This window comes from Arachis ipaensis, chromosome B04 (genome assembly GCF_000816755.2).
Source record: "Arachis ipaensis cultivar K30076 chromosome B04, Araip1.1, whole genome shotgun sequence".
Taxonomy (NCBI): Eukaryota; Viridiplantae; Streptophyta; class Magnoliopsida; order Fabales; family Fabaceae; genus Arachis; species Arachis ipaensis.
In genome coordinates, this window is record NC_029788.2 from 65,120,801 (window position 1) to 65,136,530 (window position 15,730).

At 37.4% G+C, this 15,730-nt stretch overlaps 2 protein-coding genes across 2 annotated transcripts; both read right to left on the reverse strand.

The window, feature by feature from the left end:
• On the reverse strand, nucleotides 429-1,091 carry LOC107636522. Its single transcript, XM_016340024.1, has one exon. It carries the CDS (start codon nucleotides 1,089-1,091, stop codon nucleotides 429-431), a length of 663 nt encoding a protein of 220 aa, XP_016195510.1.
• LOC107636523 lies at nucleotides 11,318-13,676 on the reverse strand. Its single transcript, XM_016340025.1, has 4 exons — nucleotides 13,049-13,676; nucleotides 12,184-12,559; nucleotides 11,763-12,099; nucleotides 11,318-11,644 (listed from the first exon to the last, which is right to left on the reverse strand). Exons 1-4 carry the CDS (start codon nucleotides 13,674-13,676, stop codon nucleotides 11,318-11,320), a joined length of 1,668 nt encoding a protein of 555 aa, XP_016195511.1.

Sequence of the window (15,730 nt, forward strand, 5' to 3'; positions counted from 1 at the left end):
TTAGAATTCTCCTCCAAAAGTATCTTGTGCATGCATATGGCAGGGCTTATGCCTTTCAAGTCATCAACGGTCCATCCCAATGCATCTTTGCGAGCTTTCAATACAACAAGGAGTTTTCCTTCTTCTTCTTCACTCAAGGCAGAATTAATAATGACTGGAAAGCTATCCTCTTCACCAAAGAATGCATATTTAAGGTGTGGAGGAAGATGCTTCAATTCTTGTTTTGGTTTTTTCTCTGTCTTTCCTTTAGAGGAAATTTGAATCACTTGTTCTTCTGAGACCTCTTGAACTGCTTCTATCTCTTCTTCTTGTTCTTCTTGACCGTTGGCTTCAAACACTTCCTCCATCAGATCTTCTATCATTTCCACTTTCATGTGCTGTGCTTTTTCAGGGGGATATTTCATGGCTTTGAAAACATTAAGGATCAATTATTCATCATGCACCTTGAGGATCATTTCACCTTTTTCTACATCAATAATAGCCCTTGCTATGGCCAAAAAAGGTCTCCCCAGGATGATTGAGTTATGTCCCTCTTCTTCCATGTCTAAAATGACAAAGTCAGTAGGGAAGATGAATTCCCCAACTTTTACCAACAAGTTCTCTACAACTCCAGTGGGTATAATAAGTGACCTATCGGCTAGTTGCAAGGACATTCTTGTGGGTTTCATCTCTTCAACGGATAGCCTTCTCATCATGGAGAGTGGCATCAAATTAATGCTTGAGCCTAAGTTGCACAAAGCCTTCCCAATTGACATGTTCCCAATGGTGCATGATAGAAAGAAACTTCCAGGATCCTTAAGTTTTGGTGGTAAGCCTTTCTGAATCACAGCACTGCATTCTTGGGTGAGGATCACAGTTTCTTTTTCATCCCAGCTCCTCTTCTTATTAATGAGCTCCTTGAGGAATTTTTCATATAGAGGCATCTGCTCCAATGCTTCAGCAAGTGGAATATTGATTTCTAGCTTCTTGAAAACCTCTAGAAACTTGGGGAATTGTTGGTCATTAAGCTCTTTCTTGAACCTTTGAGGATATGGAAAAGGAGGGTTGTAAGGCTTCACCTCCTCCCTATGTTCATGTGGATGTTCCTCCATTACTTGTTTTCCCTTCTTTGAAGCTTGTGGTTCTTCCTACTTCTTATTGGACGTCTCTTGGTCATGCTTGTCTTCTTCTAGTTGTTTCTTGCTGCCAATATCACTCTCCAAAATTTTTCCACTCCTTAATTGGATTGCTTTGAATTCTTCCTTGGGATTGGGAATGGTATCACTGGGTAATGCATTGGGTGGTCTATCAGCAACTGTTTGCTTAGACAATTGGCCAATTTAACTCTCCAAATTTCTCAGTGAAGTTTCATGGTTCTTGTTGGCTAATTCTTGATGCTTGATCATTTTCTCCATCAATATCTCCAAATTGGAGATTCCATTAGATTCTTGGGGTGGTTGTGGTTGAGTGTGAGATGTTGACGGTGGATGAAAGTTATTTTGGTTAGCTGAGGGGTTATTGGGTGGATAGTAGTTGGATGGGGGTTGATTGTTTTGTGGTTTTCTGTATTGGTTTTGGTTAGTATTTTGATGGTCTTGATGGTTTGTGTTTCTGGAGTTGTTTTGGTTTGAGTTTCTCTGCCAAGGTTGTTGGTTTTGGTTCTCTCCCCACTTCAAATTGGGGTGGTTCCTCCAAGATGAGTTGTAAGTGTCTCCATGGAATTCATTTTGTCCAACTCCTTGATTGTGCATGTATTGGACTTGTTCAGGTTGCTGCTCTTTATAGCTCTTTTCTTGTTGTTTTCTCACCACTGGTGGTTGACTTGTGGTGCTCACTGCTGCAAGTTGTAGCCCATCCATCCTTTTTGACAACATTTCAATTTGTTGTTGAAGTTGTTGGTGCATAATCTTGTTTTGAGCCAAGATTGTATCAACTTCTTTAAAGCTAAAATGCACCTCTTTTTGGAGCTGCTTGCCTTTCAGAGGAGTGAAAGTACTCATTGTTAGCCACCATATCTATAAGATCATGTGCCTCTTGAGCAGTTTTCATCATTTGTAAGGATCCTCCTGAAGAATAATCCAAGGCTTTCCTTGAACTCAAGGACAAGCCTTCATAGAAATTTTGCAGCTCAACCCATTCACTGAACATTCCTTATGGGCATCTTCTAATTAGAGCTTTATACCTCTCCCAAGCCTCATACAGTGACTCTCCTTCTTGCTGTCTGAAGGTTTGCACATCAGTTTTCAATTTGATGACTCTTTGAGGGAGATAGAATTTGGCTAAAAATTTACTGACTAGATCATCCCAATTGGTGATGCTCTCTTTTGGGAATGTTTCTAACCAGTGTGTGGCTTTGTCTCTCAATGAAAATGAGAATAACAATAGCTTATAGATGTTAGGGTGGACTCCATTAGTCTTAATAGTGTCACAAATTCTCAAGAACACAGAGAGATGTTGGTTTGGGTCTTCAACAGCACTTCCTCCATATTGACAATTATTTTGAACTAGAGTGATAAGTTGGGGTTTGAGTTCAAAATTATTGGCATGGACATTGGGAGTTAAGATGCTACTGCCACAGTTTCTTAGATTAGGGATAGTGTAGGAGGCTAGAACTCTTCTCTGAGGTTGGCCATTGTTGTTAGCTACATCCTCAGGTGAATTAGGGATGTTACCCTCCATCTCTTTATCTTCTTCTTCTTCTGATTCTTCTCTAATAACTCCCTTCTCTCTTGCTTCTCTTCTCAGTTTCAAGAATGTCCTCTCTGGTTCAGAATCAAAGGAGGTGGAATCACCTCTTCTTCCTCCTAGCATGCAACCAAAACAACACAAGATACAGACAGAGCACTCTGTTGCTTGAGTGCAGTTAGGATTAGTGGAAACAAAATCTCGAATAGCTAGTGTGCTTAACAAAATAAAAGAAAAATGCTTAATCTAGATTATCACCTTACTTAATCATTGTCAATCTGAATCAATCTCCGGCAACGGCGCCAAAAACATGATGGCGTAAAAATAGATTTCACCCAAACTAACCGGCAAGTAAACCAGGTCGTATCAAGTAGTAATAACTCATAAGAGTGAGGTCGATCCCACAGGGATTGAAGGATTGAGCAACTTTAGTTAGGTGATGAATTTAGTTAAGCGAATATTAATGGATTAGATTGACAGAAACTAGATTGCAATAATTCTAAAGTGCATAATGTAAATTGACAGGAAAGTAATTGGCAGAAAGCTAAATTGACTGTGACTTAAAGTGCAAGGAACTCAAAAGAACTGAATCTTAAATGGCAAGGAAATTAAATGACAGAATCTTAAAATGGTGGAATTAAAAGTACAGAAATATTAAATGGCAAGGAAGCTTAAATTGCATGAATAACAAAGGGATTTGGGTTTTGGGAATCAAGACAGAGCTAAACAATATAAATTGCAGTAAGTGCAGAGGAATCAATGTTGATGAAATTCAAAGAAAATGATTCATCAGGGATTAGAGATACTATAATCCTTCATGAATCAATTGGGTCTCAACTCCGTTCTCAATCATATGCATAGATCTATGGCGGATTGAATTTGATTGGATCCCAATTCCTTGGCAATCCAATCTCTCTAATCACAATCAATCTTGCCAATTCCTTGATCTAATTATCATGAGAAGTGTTGGAGCACATTTCTCTCATCCATAAGCCATACTAACTCTCAAGATCTCAATTCCTCTTGAATGGTGTTGATCAAGAGAGTAGTGAAGGATAGAGCTTCAGTTCTAATGAAGGTGATTCCCCTCTGAGGCTTACACCCACATTCATTTGAATTAAACCCCCTTTCGGAGTGAATAATTCACAATTAAAATAGAAGATACCCAATAGCTACACAATTGAATTGAGAAGAAGAAGAATTTCACTAATTCATGGGGATTACAATAGAGCTCCTCCCCCTAATGAAATTGGGGTTTAGTTCATCATTACTCTAGTACCAAAACAGTAAAGAAAAATGTAGGAAATGAAGAATAGAAAAGAGAACAAAACTCAAAGCTAAAATTCTAATGAAAAATGTAAGAAAATGTGTAAAGGAAATTCTACAGCCGAAGTCTCCTCTTGAAATCAAATCTTTCTCTATTTATACACTTTCTAATTCAGTGATTCAGCCCTTGGAGTGGGCTTCTTGGCCTTCTGATGAAATGGGTCAGAGATGGTACTTCCATGCAGCATCAGGCAAACGTAGCGTTCTCAAATTGAACGTAGCGTTCTTTCACCCACGCGTGCACGTCCTTTGTGCGTGCGCGTCCCTCGCGTTTTACACCATTGACGCATGCGCGTACAACATGCGTACGCGTCGATACTGTCTTCTACCTTAACCATGCTTGTGTGTACCATGCATGCATGTGTGTCCTTCGGCAGCGTTCATTGACTGAACGCTCTGTTCATGCCATGAACACTCTTCACGCGTACGCATCCTTTACGCATGCGCGTGGATGATAAAACATCACTTCTGCGCCCCAACACCATGTACGCGTCTGCGCCAATCACCGCTTTTGTCACATTGACGCGTGCGCGTCATTCACGCATGTGCGTCGGAGCTCATCTTCAAATTCAAATACTGAAAGCATCGCAGGCGTTCACTCAAAATGAACGTAGCATTCGTTGTTTGTGAACACTGATCCTCAATCCACACATGCGCGTCATGCGTGGATCTCCAAAGTTGCTTTTCCACACGGAGGCGTATTGTACGCGTGCGCGTCGCATGTGAATGTAGCGTTCATCAAATGAACACAGTGTTCATCTGCACCTTGCTTCTTTGATTTTTCTTTTCATCAATTTTCCACTGCCATTAATCAAACAAACAGTCAAAGCCTCACCAAAATCATAAGGTTCATAATAATCAACTAAATTGTGCGTAAATGTCATGATTTTGCATAAAATCAACAATGCTTGATTAAGTCAAGATAAACATGAAATACCACTCCAACCACTTACTTATTGTGCAAGAAAGTGTAATAAGCCTAATAAAAGCAAGGAAAAATGCTAGTAAAACTAGCATAAGATGACTTGTCATCATATGCCTCTCGGGGGTGTGATGGGGACGTTCAGCTCGTCCAATCTCTTGCTCCCTTCTTCTCTTCTTTGATTCATCTATTTTATTGGCCACGAACCTGTCTAATCTTCCTTCCCAGGCTAACTTTTCTATAATATTCTTTAGGTCGTAGCATTCATTGGTAGGGTGCCCGTAGACTTGGTGGTATTCGCAATACTCTGTCCGACTTCCTCCTCTTTTATGCTTAATCGGATGAGGGGGCGGGATCTTTTTAGTGTAGAATATTTCTCTGTATACATCCACAAGGGACACTCTGAGTGGAGTGTAGTTGTGGTATTTTCTAGGTTTTTCAGTAGGCTGGTCTTCTTTTTTCCTGGACTCTTTATCCTTATCCCGGGGAGGGTAGGAGAATCCGGATTTGAGATTTCTCCTAGTCGAGAGATGTTGGATGCTTTTTTGATATGGAGTAGCTAAAGGGTCCTTCTTACAGACCATTGATGAGACCCATGATGGCTGCTTCTGTTGGTAGACTTTCTATGTCTGGACATGCCTTGTTGAATCTTTCCATGTAGTTGCGGAGGCTCTCCCGATCTCCTTGCTTAATCCCTAATAGGCTTGGGGCATGTTTGGCTTTCTCTTTTTGGATAGAGAATCTGGCTAGGAACTTCATTGCGAGGTCATCGAAGCTTGCTATTAGCCTTGGTGGCAAGCTGTCGAACCACTTTATTGCCGTTTTGGTCAAAGTGGTCGGGAAAGCTTTACAACGGATTGCATCTGAGGCATCCGTGAGGTACATTCTACTTCTGAAATTGCTGAGATTATGGCTTGGATCTGATGTACCATCGTATGGGGTCATGTCAGGAACTTTGAAGTCCTTTGGGACTTTAGTTTTCATGATTTCTTTGGTGAATGGGTCTGGGTCTTTGTCGGAGCTATCTTCCTGATTAGGTCGGGGTTTTTGGATTTGAGATCGGCCTCAAGCTTTAGGAGCTTGTCCTCTAGCTCTCGGCGTCGTCTTGTTTCCCTCCGGAGGTCTCTTTCGGCCTCGCACTGGTGTTCGGGCTCTTGTTCGAGCTATTTAAAGCGATCCTGTTGTTCTCGGAGGGCATCTAAGATTTCTGTGTTTGGAGAATGCTTGTCTCCTTTGGTTTAAGGCACATCTTTTGACGTGGCATCCGTGTTTTTAAGCGGGGTTCTTTCTTCCAAACCAGAGTTGTGATCGTTGTCAAGGTTGTCCGTCATGATGATGGGATGACTTCCAGGTCCCCGGCAACGGCACCAATGTTCCGAGGGTTACCTAAAACTAAAGGTCGATCTCGGACGAGATCTTCTGCGCTGGTTGGCGCTACTGTGTCCGACCTGGTAGAGTTGGAGAAGCTGCTGATCCTTCGTCACCGGAGGGTGGTGGTACCTGCAAGAGACTCCGATGCTTAAGTTAGCACGTGCTTTAGGCAGGTTTTTTGTGTAGAATCAGAGTATGAGTTATACCTAGTTACTCCAGTGTATTTATAGTAGTGTGGAGCGACCTCCCTTTGAGATAAGTTAGTTATCTTATTTTATCTTTTGTGGGTGGGTCTCCTCACTACAAGAAAAATACCCATTCAGGTACACTTGAAAAGTGTAGTAAAAAATGAAAAAAAGTGATGCCTTAGGTAAAGGCTACGCTTTTTAGGCTTCAGAGACGCTTTTGTAGGGGATGCCTATACCAGTGTTGCCTATTCTCAAAGGCTATGCATTTTTGTATCAAAGGCTACGCTTCTGGCCTTTGAGAATAGGGTACGCTTTTTAAGTGATGCTGTTTAGGACAAAGACTACGCTTTTCAGCACTAGTGGTTACCAGAGTTCAAAAGAATAGGCTACACTTTTCAGGACTACTGCATCACTTTATAAACGTAACAACTAGTATACCTATAGTTACTGTATATAAGTGTAGCCTTTTGTCCCTCATTTTTTTTAAATTTCTGTTTATATATATATATATATATATATAAACAGTAATTTACTCATGAAAGATTGAGAGCAAAGTGAAGAACAACCATGAGGGACAACAAAGAGTTAATATCTTCTTTAGCGGAAACAATTACTTACTCACTCAAATCCTTATTCGTGTGTCTCTGAGAGATATCATAACCTTCAAATGTGTCTCCAAGCGGTGGCTCTCTCTCATCTCCGATCATTTCTTCAGCCGCTGCCATGCCACCGTAAAACAAAGAGTTTCTGATTTGTTCTTCGATCTCGCCCCCGACACTGGATCGTATCAGGAAGTAAAATTCATCTACTTAGACAAGAAAACCTAAAATAAACAGATACATATATATAATAATACCATGCATACAATAATCTTTAAATAATAAAAATTATCCTGAAAGAAAATATATTTATATAATGAATATATAATATTGAGATGATCGTAATTTTAAGTATTCATACATCTCACATTAGAACAAGTATACTCATATAAATCAAAATATGCATGAAACCGCACACTTAGATTTTACTACTAATAAACTAGAAAAAAACCAAAATATTATATCATTCAAATGTATCTTCTAATAAAAGACATCATCATCAACCATACATCTTTCAATTTCCAACACTAGCTCCATCTTTGCTAATAAACCATCATGATAGGCATCTCAATCTTCACTCAGATCTTCAGAATTAGCCTGCATAATTATATAGAAAAATAATTATGTTTTGAAAAAGTACAAGAAAAAAAATAATTAGCATATTAAAAACTAAAAATTTTCATATTATTGGAACATAGAAACTAAAAACTAAAAACTGTATACCCTTTTGCTTAAAACAACAATCACATTCAAGGGGATACTATAAGTCATCATAAAGGACATAAAAAACCGAATCATAACACAACTTCATACTAAATGAGAAGTAAAATCAGAAACTCAAGTGCATTGTGCAAGTGACAAGCAATAACATTTTTCTTCCTTTTTGGTTTTAACATTATAAGAAGCTCAAACTTTGTTCCAGAGGCACCAAAACAGGGTATCCAATAGTATATTAACACAACAATGATCTCAGAGCAACACAAAGGCACAACAGAAGCCACAAATATTGGTCCACTCTAATAACAATAATAATAAAATAACATAATTAAAAAACAAAACCGGAGAAACCAAATCACAGCTCCTTAAATTTAAAATCAAATTAAAAAGATTTGGCAGCCTCCTAAGTTCTAACAAATACAAATTTTAAACTCAATGGTAGATATTCAGAATCCTAATTAACAATTAACAATATATAAACAAATATTATGGAATAAGAAAGAACTGCTCATACCATATCTATGTTTGGAATATGAGTTGATCCATGAGCGCTATTCGCATCAATTGGAGAGTGTTGGGTGTTTTGTAACAAAGCCTCAATTTCTTCCGGCCTCATTCCAGGTTCAGATTGCTGAACTAGTAACTTAATCATGTTTCACAATCCATGAAGCTCAGCCTCTTGGTGTTGCTGTTTGGCATCTTGGTGCTGCTGTTTGGCCTTCATGTCTCCAAGTTCAGCTTTCAAAGACGTGACTTGCTCTTGGTGCTGTTGCTTGAGTTCAGAAATTTCTACATGCTTTTTCAAATCACTTCATGTAACAGATCTTCCATAGCACCTAACCCGACCTGGTAGGTCTTTTCCAAATAAAGATTCAAAAGCTTCCTCATCTGTTTCACTAGCAGCTTGCCAGTTTTGGAAGTCTTCCTAATTAGAAGAAACAATTAAAATAGAATTAGTTACCATTTCCCAAATTTGATTTATAATCATTAATAGTTAAATGAACTCTCATACAATTTCATCTTGTGTTTCCTAATCAACTTCCTTCCTTTTCCGACTTGTTTGAGTAGCAATGAACATTTCAAACCTTTTTGGTTTGTCACTTGTTTCCTTTGTCACGCGCTACAAAATAAAGCCTTAAATAAGTAAGACTATAACAACATAACTAAAATTAATTAAACAAATGCTAGCACGAATATTAAATAATTATACCAGAGCCACTCGTACTCTTCCAAAATTAATTGGCCCCATGCGATGTGGAAACTTTTGGTGTTCTTTGTGTTTCTTATTCTTTTCACTCATTGACTATAATTGAATAAAAAGTTAGCACATAGAAATAGAGAACAATATAATAAAAATTTGCTTCAATAAACAAAATTACACCATACAGAATAGCAGTACATATAATTGCACAAAATAAAATTCCAGAAAATAAAATTGCACAAAACAGAACAAAAAATAGAATTGCAGCAAATCAGAATCACAGCAAAAATAGAATAGCAGTCTAATTACACCCAACTTAATTACCCGCTGCTTCCAAGTCCAAAAAAAAATTAATTCAGCAAAAATAGAATAGGAGTCTAAAGCTTTATACATGATAGAATTTCTTACAAGACGCAGCATCAATTACAGTGATAAGAGTTACCTCCTTTCAGGTTACACCAAAGGAAATATATCAAAAGAAAACTCAATTCAGTTTAGGAACCTAGCAGCAATTCGAACAGTAATAATATATTTGCAATTTAGTGTAGAATATGTGTTTGTACAGCACGAGAGAGGACAGATTCCCACATTATCAATCTAATTTTCATTATTTTTCTTATGTTTTAACAAACAGTAATATATTTGCAATTATAGTACCAAGTATTTTACCTGGATTGTAGGATGACTCCAATAATAGATCAATTTTATGAAATGACCTTCTGGTACTTGTGTCGATCGATTTTTCACCATATCTTCGATAGTATCAAAGGGAACAAAGTGCTTCTGCTTAATCTTTCCCTTGAACCGCTTCCAAGCATCCCGAATTGCTTGGATCACCCACTTTTCTCTACTATCTAGGAGGATAAACTTGGTCTGCATGATATCAACAGTGTTATATGCACCTTCCTATATTTAAAAAAATTGACATTTAATAATAATAGAAGAGTCTTACGTTAACGTAGTTCCACATAAATTTCTTAGCTTTAGGAGTTACAGCATGCCAGCTAGTGTATAAAAGACTAACAAATCTTTTATTTCTACCAATTGTGCCAACGAAACTAGTTAAATTTGACACACTTTGATCGGTGGGTCCTACTGGCTGTCCAATATCAAAAATAACTTTTTCCCACTATTCCATAGTTCTTGCATAAATCTCTTTGCAAGTTGTTTTTCCCCGGGTTTTCTTCTTCTTTGGCTCTCCTAGTTTCATGCATTAGGAAAAAAATTAGGGAGTAATTAGTGATGCCAATTGAAAAATTAAGCATTATGATTTACAAAAGAATATAAAAAATTTGATAGAAATTTCTTACCTTCGTCATCATCAATGTCCTCCATCACATGTGAATAATAATTTTCATCAAGTGGCAAGCTATCTCCCACATCATCACTTAGTTCAGAGCTTAGTCTGTCAATTTCTACAACTATCCCATTTTCTTTTAAGAATTCATCAATAGTTGTAGCCCTTACCCTTGGCTTGCTATTTTCCTTTCTTGATCCATCTTGCTCCGACATTAAATCTTCAGCTTGTGGGGTAGTGTTTGAACTAGGCAAAGTAGTGTCATGTTGCCTTTTTTGAGTCTTATCATGTGTGAATTGAATGATCTACTGCTGCCCTTGGTTGACTGTAGGCTGAGTAGAATTTGCCCAACTCTGCTGTTGGCTTACACTTGTTGGCACGCTATTATTCATACTACGAATTGCATCGAGCCTCCTTTTAAGTTCATCTGCACCCACCTTTATAAGCTTAGAATTATTCAAGCCTTGTGTTGATGGTTCACGTTGCACTTCATGCTTTTTTTTCTCAGCCATAGTCACAGTCAAGTAATGCTTTCTTTTTTTATTTTCTGGCTGTTGCGCAGGAAGGCTCAGCTGTACTTCCAAGGTTTTAGGGTTAAAATCAGTCCTTTTTCTTATTGTATCGAGTGTGCTTTGTAAATGAGTAAAATCCAGGTTCTTTGACGTAGAAGTCTTCACTCCTTTGGTTGCACTCAACTCTTTTTGACTTTTGACTACATCCAACCTTGGCATAGTTTCCTCCTTGTCATTAGGTACTGCACCTTTCATCTCATATTGCTTGCGTTCATTTACAATCTTTTGTCTCTTGGCTTCAAATTGACGAAGCAAATTCTTACTTGATGTTGCTTTAAGATCAATAAATTCTTTATTCATAAACACAAAAATTAGTTAACTCGAGTTAATATAAGCAATAAAGTGATATATCCTATAAGAAACACTAACAACTTCAGAAATTAAAACAAAAATATGACTTACAAATAAAAAGGTGAAGAAAACTTAGTTATACATATGTACATATTAAGCAATAAATTGCTTAGGCTGACCCATCAGAATCAAAATCTCCAATGAAATCTGCCTCATATTCTTGGGCAGAAGTCACCTGGAGAACCGTTTCAATAACTGTAGGTCGTAGATCAATCCTCTCCAGAATAAGTTCCCCATCATCAGCTGGTATGGCAGGGCTCGTTATATGCTCGTTTTGTTCATTATAGAAGGTTTGACGGGCCTCAGACTCAGATTCGTCACTTGTTTTGAATAAGTCTCTTGGGACAGTTTCCATAACATAATATTTGTTATGTTCATATGGATCTTGCACATAAAAACATTGATGTGCTTGAGATGCTAGTATGAAGGGTTCATTCTGGTAGCATTTCTTATTGAAGTGAACAAATGTAAGACCATATTTATCTCTCCCAGCATCATGCCACTCACACCAAAATAATATAACCTTAAAATGCTCAAAAATAGTCTAACTCTACTATCTCAAATAGTCTGCCATAATAAGCTACAGTGTCTTGAATTGGACGTTTAACTTTAGCACTTGCAAAGCTTGAAGTTAAAGCAGTTAATGTGACACCACTATTTTGTGTTTTTCTCCTTGCCTCGCGCTCCACAGTGTGAAACCTGTATCCATTAATTATATATCCAGAAAATTTTCTTGCAACAGAGCTTGGACCTCGTGATAATTCTTTTAGCCAAACAGGAACATCTGGATCCCTTGCTCGAGTTTCAAACCACTGCGAGAAGGTTTTATTGTGAACTTTTGCTTTTCTCCATTTCGTTCTTCGCTGATTGTTAACATCATCCTCATGCTCTCTGTAGTTAAAAATAGTTATGTATGATCGACAAAAATCTAAATGCACTTGATTTAGTGAATAAACATAAGTTGTATTAAGTTACCTAACATAATCTGTGACTTCTTCACAATTGTGTAATACATACACATGGGCTTGAGCACTTGAAATGTCATCGAGATTAATTGGTTCTCCATTTCCCACGCCTAATGAACGGCCTTTATTAGAAAACAACTTTGATGGCACAACTTCGTCGTCATTAAGATCATCATCATTCCGAGGTTGCTTATTAAGTCTTGTTCGCACACCTTCATGCAAGTATCTTGAGCAGAAAGTTAAGCACTCTTCAGCCAGATATGCCTCCTCAATAGAACCTTCGGGGCGACTTTTGTTGTGTACATACGACTTTAATGTACACATGTACCTTTCTGGAGGATACATCCAACGAAACTGCACTGGACCACCCAATCTCACCTCATTTGCTAAACGAATTGGAAGATGAACCATTAAGTCAAAAAAACTAGGGGGAAAGATCCTCTCAAGGTGGCATAATGTTTCCACAATCTCTAACTCCAGTCGATCTATCTCTTCCAGTGTGATGAACTTTTTGCATAAGCGACGAAAAAAGGAACTTAGTCGAATCAACGGAATGGCCACATGATCCGGAAGGATGCTTTTAATTGGTATTGGTAGTAAATAGTGTAGCAAAAAATGAGCATCATGGGTCTTATACCCAAAAACTTTTCTTTCTCCTAGATGTACACACCGTGATATATTAGAAGCACTACCATCAGGTAGCTTTGTCGTCTTCAAAACGCCACAAAAAATCGACTTCTCAGCAACAGTCATAGAAAAGCATGCCTTTGCCAACTTTGTTCTCTTGCTATTATTCACCTATTTTGGTTGAAGATTTTTTCAAATCCTAAAATCTTTTAAGTCATATCGAGCATTCAAATGGTCCTTTGTCTTACCTGGGATATCCAAGAGAGTTCCAATTACACTATCAAGTATGTTCTTCTCTATGTGCATGACATCTAAGTTGTGACGCAGTGGGTTATTGTGCCAGTAAGGAAATTCGAAGAAAATTGATCTTTTTTTCCAATTCCATGGGAAACTATTTGATGTAGTTTGCTTCTTCCCAAAAGTATTCTCAACATTTTGTAGCATCTCAAAAATTTTTGTTCCTTCAATAACAGGTGGAGGGGGTCTTAATTCATGTTCCCCATTAAAAGACCTTGTATTGGTTCTCCATGGATGATCCATGGGTAAAAAGACATGCTGGTCCATATAAAATGTCTTCCGACTATGTTTTAGTTGTAGATAAGAGGTATTTTTGTTGCAACAAGGGCAAGCCAATTTTCCCTTTGTACTCCACCCGGACAACATAGCATATGCAGGAAAATCGTTGATTGTCCACAAAAGAGCTGCCCGCATTTGAAAGGTCTCATTCTTCGATGCATCATAAGTTTCGACCCCTATTTCCCACAACAACTTCAAGTCTTCTATCAAGGGTTGTAGATACACATCAATATCTTTACCAGGTGATTGTGGCCCAGGAATAAGCAAAGAAAGCATAAAATATTCAGGTTTCATGCACATCTACGGAGGCAAGTTGTATACCATTAACATCACAGGCCACGTGCTCCATGAAATGTTCATGCTACGAAATGGGTTGAACCCATCACTTGACAAGCCTAGTCTAATATTGCGTGATTCTTTTGCAAAGTCTTCATCCATTTTATCAAAGTTCTTCCATGCCAGGCCATCAGCAGGATGCTTTAGCGTCCCATCTTTAACGCACTCCTCATCATGCCACCTCAGACTAGATGCTGTCTTTGAGCACATAAATAATCTTTGAAGTCTTGGAATTATAGAAAAGTATCTCATAGTCTTTGCAGGAATAGGACGACCTTTCTTGTGAGGTTGGTTCTCGCTATTATCACTAGAATTTTCGGTATATCGAGAAGTTCCACACACACGACATTATTTTTCATCCTTTAGTTCTTTCCTATACAGGAGGCAATCATTTGGACAAGCATCGATTTTTTTATAATCTAGACCTAAATCTCTTATCATAGCCTTCGTCTTATGGAAAGATGAAGGTATGTTAATGTCAGGCATTTCCTCTTTCAATAGCTCAAGAAGGGAAGTGAAGGATGCATTGCTCCAACCGTGCAAACACTTTAATAAGTACAGACGGATGGTAAAAGATAATGTAGAAAATTTCTTGCAACCCGGGTATAACTCTTGACTTGCCCCATCTATTAAATTGTAAAACTTTTTAGCCTCCTCATTTTGGCCTACAGTAACACCCTCAGCGTTAGGCACATCTCCAAATGCATCATTAAGCAGTCCTTCGATGTCATCGCATGCACCTTCTTCATCATCTGTGTCATCATCAACCACCATTGGGATTGTCCATTCCCCGTGATTAATCCATGTTCTATATCCCTTAACAAATCCGTCGGCAACTAAATGGTCAAATACCACATCTCTTCTATACCACTCATTGTTACAACACCTCTTACAAGGACATTGAATTTGTTGTCCTTCTGGTTCTCCCTCAGAGTATGCAAAGTCTAAGAAACTAATAACACCATTGATATACTCTTCACTATACCTCGGTAGATCCATCCAATCCTTCGGCATATCACAAAACCTAACCGATAATTTATAAATTTTTTAGGAGGAAAATTTATAAGTGGTCGCAAAGTGAAGATAACAAGAATAGAGGAGGAAGGGTGTTATGAAATATAAGGGGAATGGGCAATGAAAAGGACTTTCATAGCCTTGTAGTTAGGTTGGGAAATAGTTCCTAATCTTAGAAGTAATTCTCTAAACATTTTACTAGAAACTCATTTAAGTAAAACAAATAAAGTAAAACAAAGAATTTATTGTGCATAAATATTAAGTTAAATTGCAACTTCAAAACTAACAAAACAATCGAGGTGGAGCTACACATGAATTAATAGTATAATCATAAAGTGAAAAGAAAAAATATGTATTGTACCTTGCCATGACACGATCAACGTTTTGACAAAATATACTTGGGAGCTTTAACCAAAAACTTCAATCTGTTTGTTACCAAATAAAATTCTAAGATATTAGACTATAATCATATTTAGTCTTGGTTTATTTTTATAAATTCTAAACTGATATATTTAAAATATAAGGAAAAAATTTAATAGTAAAAAATGGTAGAGCAACCTGTTGTTGTTACCATAAATAAAATAAAATAAAATAATATAACAAGCTAATATATATTGCAATTGGTTATTACAGTAGTTGACAAATTGAAATGAGTGTGTGCGCTCAATTTATTGAGAGAGACAAAGTGACTCAGCTGGGTTGCCACCCTTCTATTTTATTTGTTTTTTTATTTTAAATTTTTTTAGTATTTGTCCGCTCCTCATAACCAAGTATGATTATGCTGCTAAACTTATAAAATAATTCTTTTTTCAGTTAAACATTCCTGACTTTGCCTAAACAAGCAAGGTTTAATTCCAACTCTCACAAAAGATAGTATACAAGTTAATTTTAAGTATACTTGGCGTTAATTAGTAAATGCATGACTACAAAAATATTATTTATATATTAAAATTAATTATTATTTATTTGTATATATATATATATATATATATATATATATATAT